General features: G+C 44.4%; 1 protein-coding gene across 3 annotated transcripts in view; it reads right to left on the bottom strand.

Moving 5' to 3' along the window:
- Positions 1 to 14672, bottom strand: part of znf385c (zinc finger protein 385C) — a 311149-nt gene that overhangs the window by 173940 nt on the left and 122537 nt on the right. For all 3 annotated transcript variants that reach the window (XM_039739851.1, XM_039739856.1, XM_039739852.1), the window contains exon 2: positions 6578 to 6817. In XM_039739851.1, the coding sequence (XP_039595785.1) occupies positions 6578 to 6817 (240 nt within the window). The remainder of the gene's footprint in view (positions 1 to 6577; positions 6818 to 14672) is intronic.

Raw genomic sequence — 14672 nt, 5'->3', positions numbered from 1 at the left:
CAGATTATAAAAATAGTGCAGGATTTTCACACTTCTGACAAGCTCAGGCTTCCAAGGTGAACACCTCAGAGAAGAACAGACCATAAGATGAAACATGTGCAGGCCATCCCAGATCTGACAGGATCAGACCACATTGTGAAATAGTGCAGCCTTGTCACACATCTGACAAGCTGTCTCCAAAGTGAAAAGAAAAGAGAAGGCCTGAGGATGAAAAAAAAAAACTACAAGTTTTCTGATTGAAAAGGATCAGGTACCAGGATGAGCCTCCCACATTGGCGGAGGTCACAAAATGAAAAAAATAAATGTCAGGCGATTCATTATGAAACTGGACAGGCCATTCACACATCGGACAAGCTCGGGCTGCAAGTGAAGCACTGCAGGCCTTTCAGATTCTAGGACTGTGTAGGCCTGCCAGATTCAACAGGATCCGATTCCAAGGTAACATACAGCTACCCTAGACCTTCTAGTCCCTTATGATCTACCAGGATTGGCCTCCAGCACAAAACGTTACCTGCCTTTTAGCTCTAACAAGGTTATTCTCCATGTTTAAAAGCCACAAGTTTTCTGATTGTAATGTATCAGGTGCCCAGATGAACCTCTCAGATAGGAACAGTCCACAAAATTAAAAAAATATCTTCAGGCCATTCATTATGATATTGGACAGGCCTTTTGCACTTCTGACAAGCTCAGGCTTCCAAAGTGAACTTCTCAGAGAAGAACAGACCACAAGATTAAAAATGATCAGGCCATTCCAGTCTAACAGGATCAGACCACATTATGAAGTGGGACAGACCTTTCACACATCGGATAAGCTCGGGCTACAAGTTAAGGCCTTTCAGATTTTAGACCTTCATAGGCCTGCCAGATTCAACAGGATCAGACTCAAAGGTAACACACTACCACCCTTCACATGCAACAGAATCAAGCTGTAAGGGAGACCTTCTAGTCCTTTATGATCTTACAGGGTGGGCCTCCAGCACCAGAACGTTACCTGCCTTTTAGCTCTAATAAGGTTATTCTCCAAGGTTAAAAGCCACAAGTTTTCTAATTGAAAAGTATCAGGTACCAGGATTGAACCTCCCACATTGGAGGATGTCACAAAATGAAAAACAAATCTTCAGGCCATTCATTATGAAATTGGACAGGCCTTTCACACATCTGATAAGCTCAGGCTTCCAATGTGAACTTCTCAGAGTAGAACAGACCACAAGATGAAAAATGTGCAGGCCATCTTAGATCTGACAGGATCAGACCACATTATGACATTGGACAGGATAGGACAGATAGGAACAGTCCACAAAATAAAAAAAATAAAAAAAATCTTCAGGCCATTCATTATGATATTGGGCAGGCCTTTCACACTTCTGACAAGCTCAGGCTTCCAATGTGAACTTCTCAGAGTAGAACAGACCACAAGATGAAAAATGTGCAGGCCATCTTAGATCTGACAGGATCAGACCACATTATGACATTGGACAGGATAGGACAGATAGGAACAGTCCACAAAATAAAAAAAATAAAAAAAATCTTCAGGCCATTCATTATGATATTGGAAAGGCCTTTCACACTTCTGACAAGCTCAGGCTTCCAATGTGAACTTCTCAGAGTAGAACAGACCACAAGATGAAAAATGATCAGGCCATTCCAATCTAACAGGATCAGACCACATTATGAAATGGGACAGGCCTTTCACACATCGGACAAGCTCGGGCTACAAGTTAAGGCCTTTCAGATTCTAGGACTGTGTAGGCCTGCCAGATTCAACAGGATCCGATTCCAAGGTAACATACAGCTACCCTTCACATGCAACAGAATCAAGCTGTAAGGGAGACCTTCTAGTCCTTTATGATCTTACAGGGTGGGCCTCCAGCACCAGAACGTTACCTGCCTTTTAGCTCTAATAAGGTTATTCTCCAAGGTTAAAAGCCACACGTTTTCTAATTGAAAAGTATCAGGTACCAGGATTGAACCTCCCACATTGGATGATGTCACAAAATGAAAAACAAATCTTCAGGCCATTCATTATGAAATTGGACAGGCCTTTCACACATCTGATAAGCTCAGGCTTCCAATGTGAACTTCTCAGAGTAGAACAGACCACAAGATGAAAAATGTGCAGGCCATCTTAGATCTGACAGGATCAGACCACATTATGACATTGGACAGGATAGGACAGATAGGAACAGTCCACAAAATAAAAAAAATAAAAAAAATCTTCAGGCCATTCATTATGATATTGGGCAGGCCTTTCACACTTCTGACAAGCTCAGGCTTCCAAAGTGAACTTCTCAGAGTAGAACAGACCACAAGATGAAAAATGATCAGGCCATTCCAATCTGATAAGATCAGACCACATTATGAAGTGGGACAGGCCTTTCACATCGGACATACTTGGGCTGCAAGTGAAGCACTGCAGGCCTTTCAGGTTCTAGGCCTTTGTAGGCCTGCCAAATTAAACAGGATCAGACTCCAAGGTAACATACTACCACCCTTCAGAATCAAGCTGTAAGGGAGACCTTCTAGTCCTTTATGATCTTACAGGATGGACCTAGAGCACCAAAACGTTACCTGCCTTTTAGCTCTAATAAGGTTATTCTCCAAGGTTAAAAGCCACAAGCTTTCTGACTGAAAAGGATCAGATACCAGGAGGAACTTCTCATATAGGAGCAGGCCACAAAATTAATAAAAACAATTCTTCATGTCATTCATTATTGGACAGGCCCTTCACACATCTGACAGACTCAGGGTTCCAATGTGAGCTTATCAGTGAAGAACAGACCATAAGATGAAAAATCTGCAGGCCATTCAAATCTAACAGGATCAGACCACATTATGAAATGGGACAGGCCATTCACACATCGAATAAACTAAAATAAGGCCTTTCAGATTCTAGGACTTTGTAGGCCTGCCAGATTCAACAGGATCCGATTCCAAGGTAACATACAGCTACCCTAGACCGTCTAGTCCCTTGATCTATCAGGATTGGCCTATTGCACAAAACGTTACCTGCCTTTTAGCTCTAATAAGGTTATTCTCCAAGGTTAAGAGCCACAAGCTTTCAGACTGAAAAGTATCAGGTACCAGGAGGAGCTTATTAGATGGGAGCAGGCCACAAAATTAATAAAAACAATTCTTAAGGTCCTTCATTATGATATTGGACAGGCCCTTCACACATCTGACAGACTCAGGCTTCCAATGTGAACTTATCAGTGAAGAACAGACCATAAGATGAAAAATCTGCAGGCCATTCAAATCTAACAGGATCAGACCACATTGTGAAATAGTGCAGCCTTGTCACACATCTGACAAGCTGTCTCCAAAACGAAAAAAAAAGAGATGGCCATTCAGAATTTGACAACTTCAGACCACCAAGTGAAATGAGACCTAATTTCACACATCTGACACACACAGGCTTGGCTTCAAGGTGAAACATTGCAATGCTTTCAGATTGCAGGCCTCTCCAGATGCACCTGGGTCAGACTCTAAAGTAACATACTACTGGCCTTCCAGGATCCAACAGGATCAAACCTTAAAGTAGAAAAGTGCAGGCCTTTATGACATGACAGCATGGAACTCCTGTGTAGACAGTTACGGGCCCTTTAGACCTAACAGAGTCATTCTTCAAGGTTAAAAGCCCACATGGTTTTATGTGATTTGAAAGTATCAGCTGCCAAGATAAACCTTTCAGATAGGAGCAGGCCACAAGACGGAAATATCTGCAGACCTCCCAGATCTGACAGGATCAGACCACATTATCAAAATGGGACAGGACTTTCACGCATCGGACAAGCTCAGGCTTCCAAGACGAACTTTTCAGAGAAGAACAGACAACAAGATGGAAAACGTGCAGGCCATTTGAATCTGACAGGATCAGACTACATTATGAAATGGGACAGGCCTTTTGTAATTCTAATAAAAGGACAGACTCCAAGGGAAAACACAAAAGGCCTTCCGGCTTGGACAGGATGGAAACCTTATGTAACTGCTAGAAATATGTAAAGTTTCCATATACATTTTGTACTCACACACATCCACAGATCAATGGTATTGCGGTTAAGGTTTTAATCTTTCCCTTATTTATATTTCATATTCAAAAATACTGTACACATAGAGGAATAAAGCTAAATGTCCCTAATTGAGCAACAAGAAATCGTTGGCTATTTGTAGACAACCTGAGGAAAAACAATTTCCACAAATGGATCCATGTCAGGACCCCGAGAAACACAAAGGTCCAAAATCGCTAAAAAGTTCATTTAATTGATGGCAGCTGACGTCACTTTCTCTCTGAATGCCAGACGTTCCGCCCTTTCTGCCAGCTTCACATCCTAGAACACCTCCAGGACTCTGATTCATAACTATGGAACGATTTTTCTAGAAAATTCTCTTCCTAGATGTATTATCGTGATAACTTTGCTATCCATTCCACAAGAAAATACTAAACGGCCTGCAGATTGCGATTCTTAATTATTACCTGATGTCGTGCACACGGGTCTCGGGCGTGTCTCGCGGGTCTGGGGTCAACTGTATGTAAGGGCGAAGAATTCTGATGTGACAACACCAATAAAGCGAGTTCTGTTTGTTTTAGGGTCTCCTGAGGACACCAGACACTCCATACCTTCCACTTTCTCCTCTGTAAAAGTCATGTGGTCCATCACGATCTCGTTATTCAGGATACAGCTTCTGATCGGGATGGACGTCCATGAAGAGGCTACTCTTTGGCTATTGGAAGCGCCAGTATGACATCATCACTAATACATACTGTCACACACGTGTGATTGGGAGGCAATTAGAGGGCCTGAATAATTGTAGTACCACGCCTGACCAGGGGGTGGCGAGCTGCACTAATCCACTCTCCCTCTCAATCTTCTGCAGACCATCCATGGGATAACTTCCGGCGCCATTCAAGACGTCACTTCTGGTCTTGAAGGCATCACTTCTGGATCCTGCACTATTGATGACATCACTACGGGCACCGGCACCATTGAAATCGTTACTTCTGGTTCCGGCGCCATTAAAGACATCACTTCCAGTCCCGAAGATGTTACTTCTGGGGTCTGGCACTAATGATGATGTCACTACCGGTACCGGTGCCATTGAAGATGTCACTTCCGGTACCGGCCCACCAAAGATGTCATTTCCGGGTCTGGCGCTACTGATGATGTCACGGCTGGTACCGGCCCACTGAAGACATCACTTCTGGGTCCGGCGCTATTGATGACGTCACTACGGGCACTGGCGCCATTGAAGACGTCACTCTCGGTTCCAGTGCCATTAAAGATATCAATTCCGGTCCCTGAACACGTTACATCTGGGGTCTGGCACTATTGATGACATCACTACTGGTATCGGCCCACCAAAGATATCACTTCTGGGTCTGGTGCTACTGATGATGTCACTACTGGTCCTGATGACATCACTTCCGGTTCCAGGCCTGATGACGTCATTTCCTGTACTGGTCTTTAAAACCACCATCTTGCCTCCATACCATCAGTTCTGTTCTGGACTCTAACCTGTGAACATATTTCAACCATTACCATTTTGTAGCCAAGGCATATTATATGGGTGGCTGCCCCAAACCTTTGTGATGTCTCTTTGTCGTTTTTTGTGACAGTACCCTTACCTATTTTTCATTTCCGAAACCCAGATGTTAAACGGGGTCAGCCCCTGGTGCCTCAACTCTTCTTTCGGCTCTGCTTTATTTACTTCACACTAGGATATACTAATAAGATCTGACTGAATTATAAAAACCCATAAAACAAAGCAGAAAAACATGCAGACCTTCGGGTTCTGCCAGGGTCAATGACCAAGGTACCATGGCTGGTTTATAACATGTGAGATAACATCAGAGTTAGAGAGAAACTGCACACCACTCTGCATCTGACAGGATCAGGCAATGAAAATTTAAGGATCACAAGAGCAAATGTACAGGCAATTAAGGTTTACCCATGACCCAACTCTGCAGAGGTCTCATTTCGAAAAAAGTGGCCTGGTCTGACAGGATCAGACAGCTGAAGAATTCACGTCAGGTGGGGTGTGACTAGAAGGTGGTAGGCTCAGCCTAACCCTGACCAAGGCCTTGTATGACTTTTCCTGAAGAGATCTGATAGGATCAGAAGGTTCCATTCCAGAGCTGATTTATTTTACAGCGCTCAAGTGTTTGTTGTGTCCCTTCATACCCCCATTATAGCTCTGCCCACCATAAGAATTCCCAGGATGGCATTAAGAGGGCAGCTGACTAATGAAGTTGAACAAATTAGACACAATCAATTAATCAGCCTGCTCGGCGCCGCTCTGATTAAACACCCCGAATCTCACACTCTCACACACACTCTCTTTGATGGCTTCAGCACATTGCCACCTATGCCAGTTTCTGTTCCACCCTGATGCATCCATATATCATTATGCTACAGAGCGGGCAGTGCCCCCCAATTCCCCGGACTCTCCTCGGCCTGCAGTAATTCATTTCCAGACGTGTGTTTGAGACATTCAAGGAAAATCATAGTGAGGTTGAATTACAAAGAAGCCAAATCGCCCCCCAGCCCATCCTGCCCGAGTGGCACCCTCCAGGCTGACTTACCGGGACTGCTAGTTGGTTTGCCCTTGTTGAGCTGCTTGAGGCGTTTCTGATGCGATTTGCCGTTGCAGTGAATCTGAGCCTGGGCAGGGGAGTTCAGCTGGATGTTGCACACGTCGCACAGGGTGTACGTCTGCTGCTTCTTCTCTCTCTTGAACCGCTGCGAATCCAAGGTGGTCGCCGGTCTGTCGGCCTGCACGCCATTTTCTTCTGGCTCTGTAGGACTCAGGGGTCGCTTCATTCCTGCAAGGAAAAAAAAATGCAGACGACTGACTGGAGATTTTTCAATTCTTAAAATGAATGCCGCCAAAGTGGGTGACTTCAAAGCAGTACTATGGGGGAACCATTTTTTGGTTCGTTAAAAAGAAATATCTACATGAAGGTTCCAGAAAGAACCTTGATTTCCATAAATCTGGGCTCCATAAATAGCCATGAGTAGATCATAACAGATTTTTGAAATACCAGTGGATTCCTGATTTTAAATGGAGGTTCAGGTTTTCTTCTATTGGTATCCTGCCTACTACGCTATACTGAAGATTTCTATTTCTCCACACAGTAGAAACCATTTCAAAGCCAACAGAGACATTTTCAAAAGCAAAACCCCCTGCCACACCTGATAGTGTTAAACCCTAAGGCACTGAAGGGGCACACCGGGCAACTCTTTGTAGTTTTTCAGCGTACCTTCAAATAGAGTTTGATCCTACCATGGGTTCCAGCAGAACGCAAAGCATCTTGTGTGGTCCCACTCCCCCAAATAATGCAGACGAAGGTCTTTAATGGATTGGAATTTACACATTTGTGAAGACCTTGGAAAGGCTAATATTGGTTGACTTCCTCCTTCTGTTAAGGACGGCACTGGACCCCCCACACCGGGACCACTTGGTGTTGGACAAGGCTGCCACCTGTCTGCTGGATGGCACCTCTTCCTATCTATAGAAACAGAATAGCAAGGTGAAGATCACGTTTTCTAAATTCACGAATGCATTCAACACCATGCAGCCCAGAATTGCTTGGGCCCGAAGTTCTGGTCAATGAAGGCTGATTTCACCACAGGGTCCTGGATAACAGACCACCTAACCAGTTTGTGCAGATGAAAGACTGCGTGTTGGACGTGGTCAGGAGTAGCTTAGGGGTTCCACTGTCCTGACTCCCTATACACATTAAGCCTTCAATTTTTTCAGATATACAATACTCAAATCATGTCATCGTCAGAGATGTCCCTGATGACGCAACTATAGTGTGGTGGTCTCATGTCAATGGTGGGCAGAAGAGTGGGTACAGGACACTAGTGAAAGGCTTTGTCGAATGGTGCAAACTGAATCAGCTGCAGCTCCACATGAGTAAGTCAAAGGAGATAATCACAGACTTCAGGGGGGTCAAGACCACTCTGCCCCTGCTTCTCCCTGATTGGGAGAGATGTGGAGGTTCTGAAGACACAGAAGTACCTGAGGGTGCATCTGAGCAACAGGCCCAAGTGAACTAGAGGTCATCCACATGCACGAGGAGTCAGAGTCGCCTCCGTTTCCCTGAGGAGCTGGAGGGTCATTTGGGGTGTGAAGGTCACTCTTCCATGTTTTCTGCCAGTCTGTAGCGGCCAGTGCCATCTTCTATGCTGGGGAAAATGGCATCAGTGCAAGTGATGCCAACAGACTAAACAAACTGATTAAAAAAGCTTATTCGATCTTCAGGGTCACTTCAGGAAGAGGCAGGACAGAAGGTCCCTCAGGAAGCTGCTTACCAGTGTTGCGCATGAACGAGTTCAGTAGGGCTCCTTCATTCAACAAACTCGTTTTCTAAGAACTTATGGTAACGTATTTGCAAGTGAAGAAGTGAACGTGAGCTAGTTCAGTTTTAGGTGACATTCTGGGTCTGGTTTAGGTCCACATTAAATGTTTTGCTTACCCTGTAATGTAGGAATAGCACAAATAGTGGATTATTACGTATATTTATTTCGTACGATTTTTTTCTATTAATTTGTATTTGGAAAAAATAACGTGAAAGCGGTGAAGCTCCGCTTTCACTTTTAGGAAAACATTGTACTTCTCAAGGTCACTTTATATTTTTCCAATCATCCATTATCCAACCCGTTATATCCCAACTGCAGGGTCACGGAGGTCTGCCGGAGCCAATCCCAGCCAACATAGGGCTCAAGGTAGGAAACAAACCCCGGGCAGGGCGCCAGCCCACCGCAGGGCACACACACACACACCAAGCACACACTAGGGACAATTTAGGATCGCCAATGCACCTAACCTCCTGTGTGAGGAAACCCACGCAGACACAAAGAGAACATGCAACATGCAAACTGCGAGGCAGCAGTGCTACCCACTGCGCCACCGTGCCGCTCCACTTTATATTTTTCCCCATTGGATATGCAATATGGGACGGGAATTTTGACCGGCAGCCTAATTGATTAGTTCATCTACACGCTGGTTCCACAGTCACCATTTTTGTCACACGGTTGGAAACAGAGCGGTAATTTCTATCTTGCCACTATTTAATTTTTTTTTTTTGACCGGAAGGATATCTTCTGAAAAGCCAAATACCACTGACTCACTCATCACGAAATCTCCTGAACCATGAGGACTTGGAACTTGAAATGTGTTACCGTTGGCCCGGTGCTCGCTAATGAACGGTTTTTTTTTTAAATTTCGTGGTTCAAGCGCGCTCTCTCTGTATGTCTGTTCGCTTTATGTCTGTCCCCTTTTCACGAGAGAATTAATTAACTGATTTAGATCTGGTGGTTTTCTATAGTTTGCTTGAACTTTCCGGTTGATTTTGTGACTTCTCTCATCACGCTATAAGTACCATAGTTCGCTTGCGGTACCGATGTATTTATGCAAATCTAAGGGAGTGGCTGTGGGCCGAGAGCAGGGGGGCGGGGCCTTCCTCATTCACTCAGCCTCTGTTCGAGTTGGTCTGCGTCTCGCCACGTGCTGGAGTGCACCCTGACTCCGCTTAGCTGTTTGTTTAGCAGACATTATCATCTACAGATTGTTAAGGATTAACGTTTGACGTTTTTGCGAGAGAGAGATCACAGCTATGTGTGTTTTAGAGGGTAGCCGCTGATTGCCAGAGATATCACAGCCCTGTGCTTTTCTCCCCACGCGGGGAACGCTCTCCAGTCAGAGCTGAACACGATCAGATACAGTGCCAACGTCTATTGATTTGTAAAGTTTGTACTGTTTCATTACTATGTGGGCGAAGCCACGGGGTACAGCTAGTAAGCATATATGGTTATACGTGTTTGTGGGTATAACCCAATAAAGTATATTTAAACAAACAAGTCTTCATGATTGTTGTATTTCATTTAAGAACACTCTAACAGCCTAATATACGTCATGCAAACTTGAAACAAGTAAACTCAAGGGTCATTTATTCTCACTCCTTAAAAATTAAAAAATGAACTGAATATGAACTAGTTTAAAATTGAAATGGTGAACTATGAACGTGAATTTATTCATTTCAAATCTGTGTGAACTGAATTAGTTTGAGCGAGTTCTTGTGAGGTGTGAACTTGCACAACACTGCTGCTTACCACCCTGGACAAAGACTGCCACCTCCAGTAAGAGGCGCGTTGTTCCAAGGAGTTGCATATGAGGTCGTTTCTGCCCTCAGCCATCAGGTTTCTTTAATGAGTTACCCCTCGGGCGAGGTGGTCTTATTCCCAATGTGCTAAAGAGCACTGGGCTGGTCCAGCAGACGTCTTAACAGACAATGACGCCGTGTGCCAACATACTGTGCCAATGACTGCCATCCTATAGTGTGAAATTGTAACTGACAAGTAAGTGCCACGCTAGTCACTTTTACACTTCGTAAATCTTATCCTTACTTATTTATAATTCAGGTTATATACGTTTATTTGTGCTTTTGTGCTATTGCTATAACCCTGTAATTTTCTTCAAGATTATACAACATGTATTTATCCTTCATCTTCTTCTTCATTTTTCCAGAATGAAATGGTTCTTCTGCGGTGGGCTGGCACCCTGCCCGGGGATTGTTTCTTGCTTTGCGCCCTGTGTTGGCTGAGATTGGCTCCAGCAGACCCCCGTGACCCTGTAGTTAGGATATAGCGGGTTGGATAATGGATGGATGGAAATGGTTCTTTGTCATTTAATGCTACTATGAGGAACCACACAACCCGTTAAAGTAGATAGATAGATAGATAGATAGATAGATAGATAGATAGATAGATAGATAGATAGATAGATAGATAGATAGATACTTTATTAATCCCAAGGGGAAATTCACATAATCCACATAATCAGTGTCATAGTAGAAGCATAATTTTTAAGAGTGTGAGTCATAGCTTGAGCAGCTCAAATTGATCTTTCTTTTATATAGCGCCATTATAAAACACCTGCGCCACCACCACCTACTCAAAGCATCATGATGCACCAACATTGATGGACTGAAAGCCAGAAGTCTACGTGACCATCATCATCAGGTCCTTCCATGAAAACTCTAAATACAAAGAGGACTGTTTGACTTATGTTAGGTAGATTGCCCAGAGGGGACTGGGCGGTCTCGTGGTCTGGAACCCCTACAGATTTTATTTTTTTCTCCAGCTTTTGGAGTTTTTTTTTTGTTTTTTCTGTCCACCCTGGCCATCGGACCTTACTTATTGTATGTTAATTAATGTTGACTTATGTTTATTTTTTATTGTGTCTTCTATTTTTCTATTCATTTTGTAAAGCACTTTGAGCTACATTTTTTTGTATGACTATGTGCTATATAAATAAATGTTGATTGATTGATTGAACACAAATTAACAAAGCAATTGCGACGCAGTGGATTAGAATTTCATAGCCTCAGGAATGAAACAGACCCCGCAAAAAAACACGATCAAGTGCCCCTCAAGTTCAAATGTATAACTTGTATGTTTTCTTTTTTCTTCTTGCTAGTGAGAGGCCAGCAGATCAGGTACGTGTTAGTGAAGTCATTACAGGTAAATGATAGCCCACCTTTAATCGCATGCTAATTGCATCTCCCGGAGTAATTAAAAGCGCTGCCTCTGAGCTCTAATGCGCCGAACCCCTCCTGTTCTGATGGAGAACCCGATCAAAATGATGGACTCCAATAGCACGAAGGGACTTTTTAATGGAAATGCCTCTTTTAGATGGATGAGGATCATTTAGGCTGTCTTTCTATTAAAAAAAAAAAAAACACGAAGAGCCCATATGCAAATTGGAATTGGAAAACTCCTTTAGACGTGTAATTAGAAGAAATGACCACTAGATGGAAGCAGTGACACGCAGTAACGAAGGGGAAGGACGATTCCTCCTCGGATCTCTCAAGTGCCGGCGGTAGAAAAACTTGACGATGAATAAAGGGGGGCGTCGGATGGCCGATTCGCGTCTACCGTCTGCAGCTCATCCCGAGGAGAAGCCACCAAACGGAGCGCTACCGTGGACAGTACCGGCCGTTCGTGCATACATCGACCCCCGGACCTTAAGGTGACACGATAAGTATAGTGGATTCAGAACGTGTTCAGACCCCTTGACTCTCTGCACACTTTATTTTGCTGTAGACATCATTTTAGATGGATAAACTGATTTTTGCTCACCAATGTACACTCAATAACCCATAATGACAAAGTAAAAACATGTTTTCAGAGGGGTTATTAAAATTACGTCAGAGGTATTCAGACCCTTAATGCAGTACATTGAAGCAGTGGTGTCTTAAGATCCTAATCGCAGGCGCCTAGGCCCACCCCCACACTCTTTTCTTTGACATGCTTGTGCAACTTGTGTGACAGTCAACCCCCAAAAAAAAATCGCCCACTCCCCCTGCTGCAAAACCCAAACCCCAATATTTAAACTAACCTTCATGGTGGACTACGAGTGTAATTTGGTGGTAGGTTAAAGGGGTTAAGCCCCTAATACTAACGCTAATGAGGTGCCTGCTTTGTAAAAGACCCTTTGGCAGCAATTCCTCTTTTAAATCTTCTTGGAAAGTCTCCATAAGTTTTGCACACCTGGATGTCGGTAGTTGATCCCATTCTTCCTGGCCGCACCTCTCAAGTTCTCCTTTAGATTGGATGGGAAGCGTCTGTGAACTGCTATCTTCAGATCTCTCTCTTTGCAGATGTTCTATGGGATGTAAGTCTGGGCTTTGGACACTCGGAGACTTCACCTGAAGCCAGCAGCATTGTGTCCATTGAGTGATTCAGGTCATCATCCTACTTAGACATTGTCCCTGTATGGGGTGGTGTGCATCCTGGAGCAGGTTTTCTTCAAGGACCTTTCTGTATTTAGATGCATTCATCCTTCCTTCATTTCTGACCAGTCTCGACATCCCTGCACCTCCATAGCTTGATGCTGCACCATCATGCCTCACTGTAGGGATGGCATTAGGCAGGTGATAAGCTGTGCCAGGTCTTCACCAGTCACAGTGTTTTAGAGTTCTGCTCAAAGAGTACAATTTTTGTCTCATCAGACCAGAGAATCTTTCTCCGCCGCTCTCTGAGCCTTTTAAGCTTTCAGGTCAGGTGAGGTTGGGGAGATTCATTGGTACAGCACATTAGGACAAAACAGCTCGGGATCCCAGTTGGCAATCCCCACAGGCAGACCAGTCCCACCCTCTATCTGCCATAGCCAGGTGTTACACCGGTGTCCCCTTGGCCTGGCCCAGCCACTCAGGTCCTCAACAATGAAGATCCTGCAAGCCGGATCACCCTCGGGTAATCGTGCCACATGGCCGTAGTGCCATAACTGATGCTCCCTCAAAATGCAGGTCATGTGACTCATTCGGGACTCCATGAGCAACACAAAGTCAAACCAGCGGAACCCAAGGATTCTCTAAAGAGACACCAAAGGATTCCAGTCTTTGTCTCAGGTCACTGGATAGCATCCTGGTGCTTCCTGTCCCAGTGACCTGAGGCAAAGCTTTCACATGTCTTTTACTGAAGAGGGGCTTCCACCTAGCCACTCTACCATAGACATCTGATTTATGATGGCAGTCTTTCCGACAAGTTCTCCCACTTTAGATGAAGACCTCTGAAGCTCTGTTGGAGTGGCCGTTGGGGTCTTAGTCACCTCCCTGGCTGCTGGGGTCTTAGTGACCTCTCTGTCCAAGGCTCTTATTGCCTGCTTATTCTTGGATGAGTGCGGATGATCACAGACTTCTTCCATTTCACAATTCCTGAGGTGGCTCTGCCTCCATTCAAAGTTGTACAGATGGTTTGATCCTCCTGCCCTGATTGACGCCTCACCACAATTTGCTCACAGAGGTCTACAGAGACTTCCTCAGACCTCATGCCTTGGTTTTTGTCCCGACTTACAGTGTGAATCGTGGAACCTTCCATACCTCAAGTACACAGGTGCCTTTCCAAGTCCAGTCAGGCTGATTTACCACAGGTGGTCTCCACTCAAGTTCTAGAAACATCTCAAGGAGAATGCTAGAGTGACTATTTAGTTTTTGATCCCCTTCCCTGTCCAAGGCCCTTCTTGTCTGCTTTCTCATTTATAACATACCTGCTGTTTCTAAACGTCTTCCATTTCACAATTCTTGAGGCCACTGGGCTGCTGGGAACTCTCAGAACTTTACAAATGGTTTTTATACCCTCGTCCTGATTGACGCCTCATGACAGTTTGATGATGGGGGTCTACAGAGACTTCACAGCTTGGTTTTTGTCCCGACTTGCATGGATCTTCTACACCTCAATTACATGGGTGCCTTTCTAAATGATGGCCAGTCAAACTGAATTACCACAAGTGGTCTCCAATCAAGTTCTAGAAACATCTCAAGCAGAATGTTTTGGGTGACCATTTGGTTTTTGATCCTCTTCCCTGTCCAAGGTCCTTGTTGTCTGCTTTCTCAATTTTAACATACCTGCTGGTTCCAAACGCTTCCATTTCACAATTCTTGAGGCCACTGGGTTGCTGGGAACTCTCAGAACTTCAGAAATGGTTTTATATTCCCTCGTCCTGATTGACATCTCACCACAGTTTGACGATGGGGGTCTACAGAGACTTCATGGCTTGGTTTTTGTCCCGACTTGCGGTGTGAATCGTGGGACCTTCTATACCTCAAGTACAAATGACGTCCAGTCAAGTCGATTTACTCCTGGTGGACTCCACTTAAGTTCTAGAAACTT

This window comes from Polypterus senegalus, chromosome 17 (assembly GCF_016835505.1).
Source record: "Polypterus senegalus isolate Bchr_013 chromosome 17, ASM1683550v1, whole genome shotgun sequence".
NCBI classification, from domain to species: Eukaryota; Metazoa; Chordata; class Cladistia; order Polypteriformes; family Polypteridae; genus Polypterus; species Polypterus senegalus.
The sequence above is the reverse complement of the archived record's forward strand: the minus strand, read 5'-3'. Positions and strand labels throughout refer to the sequence as shown.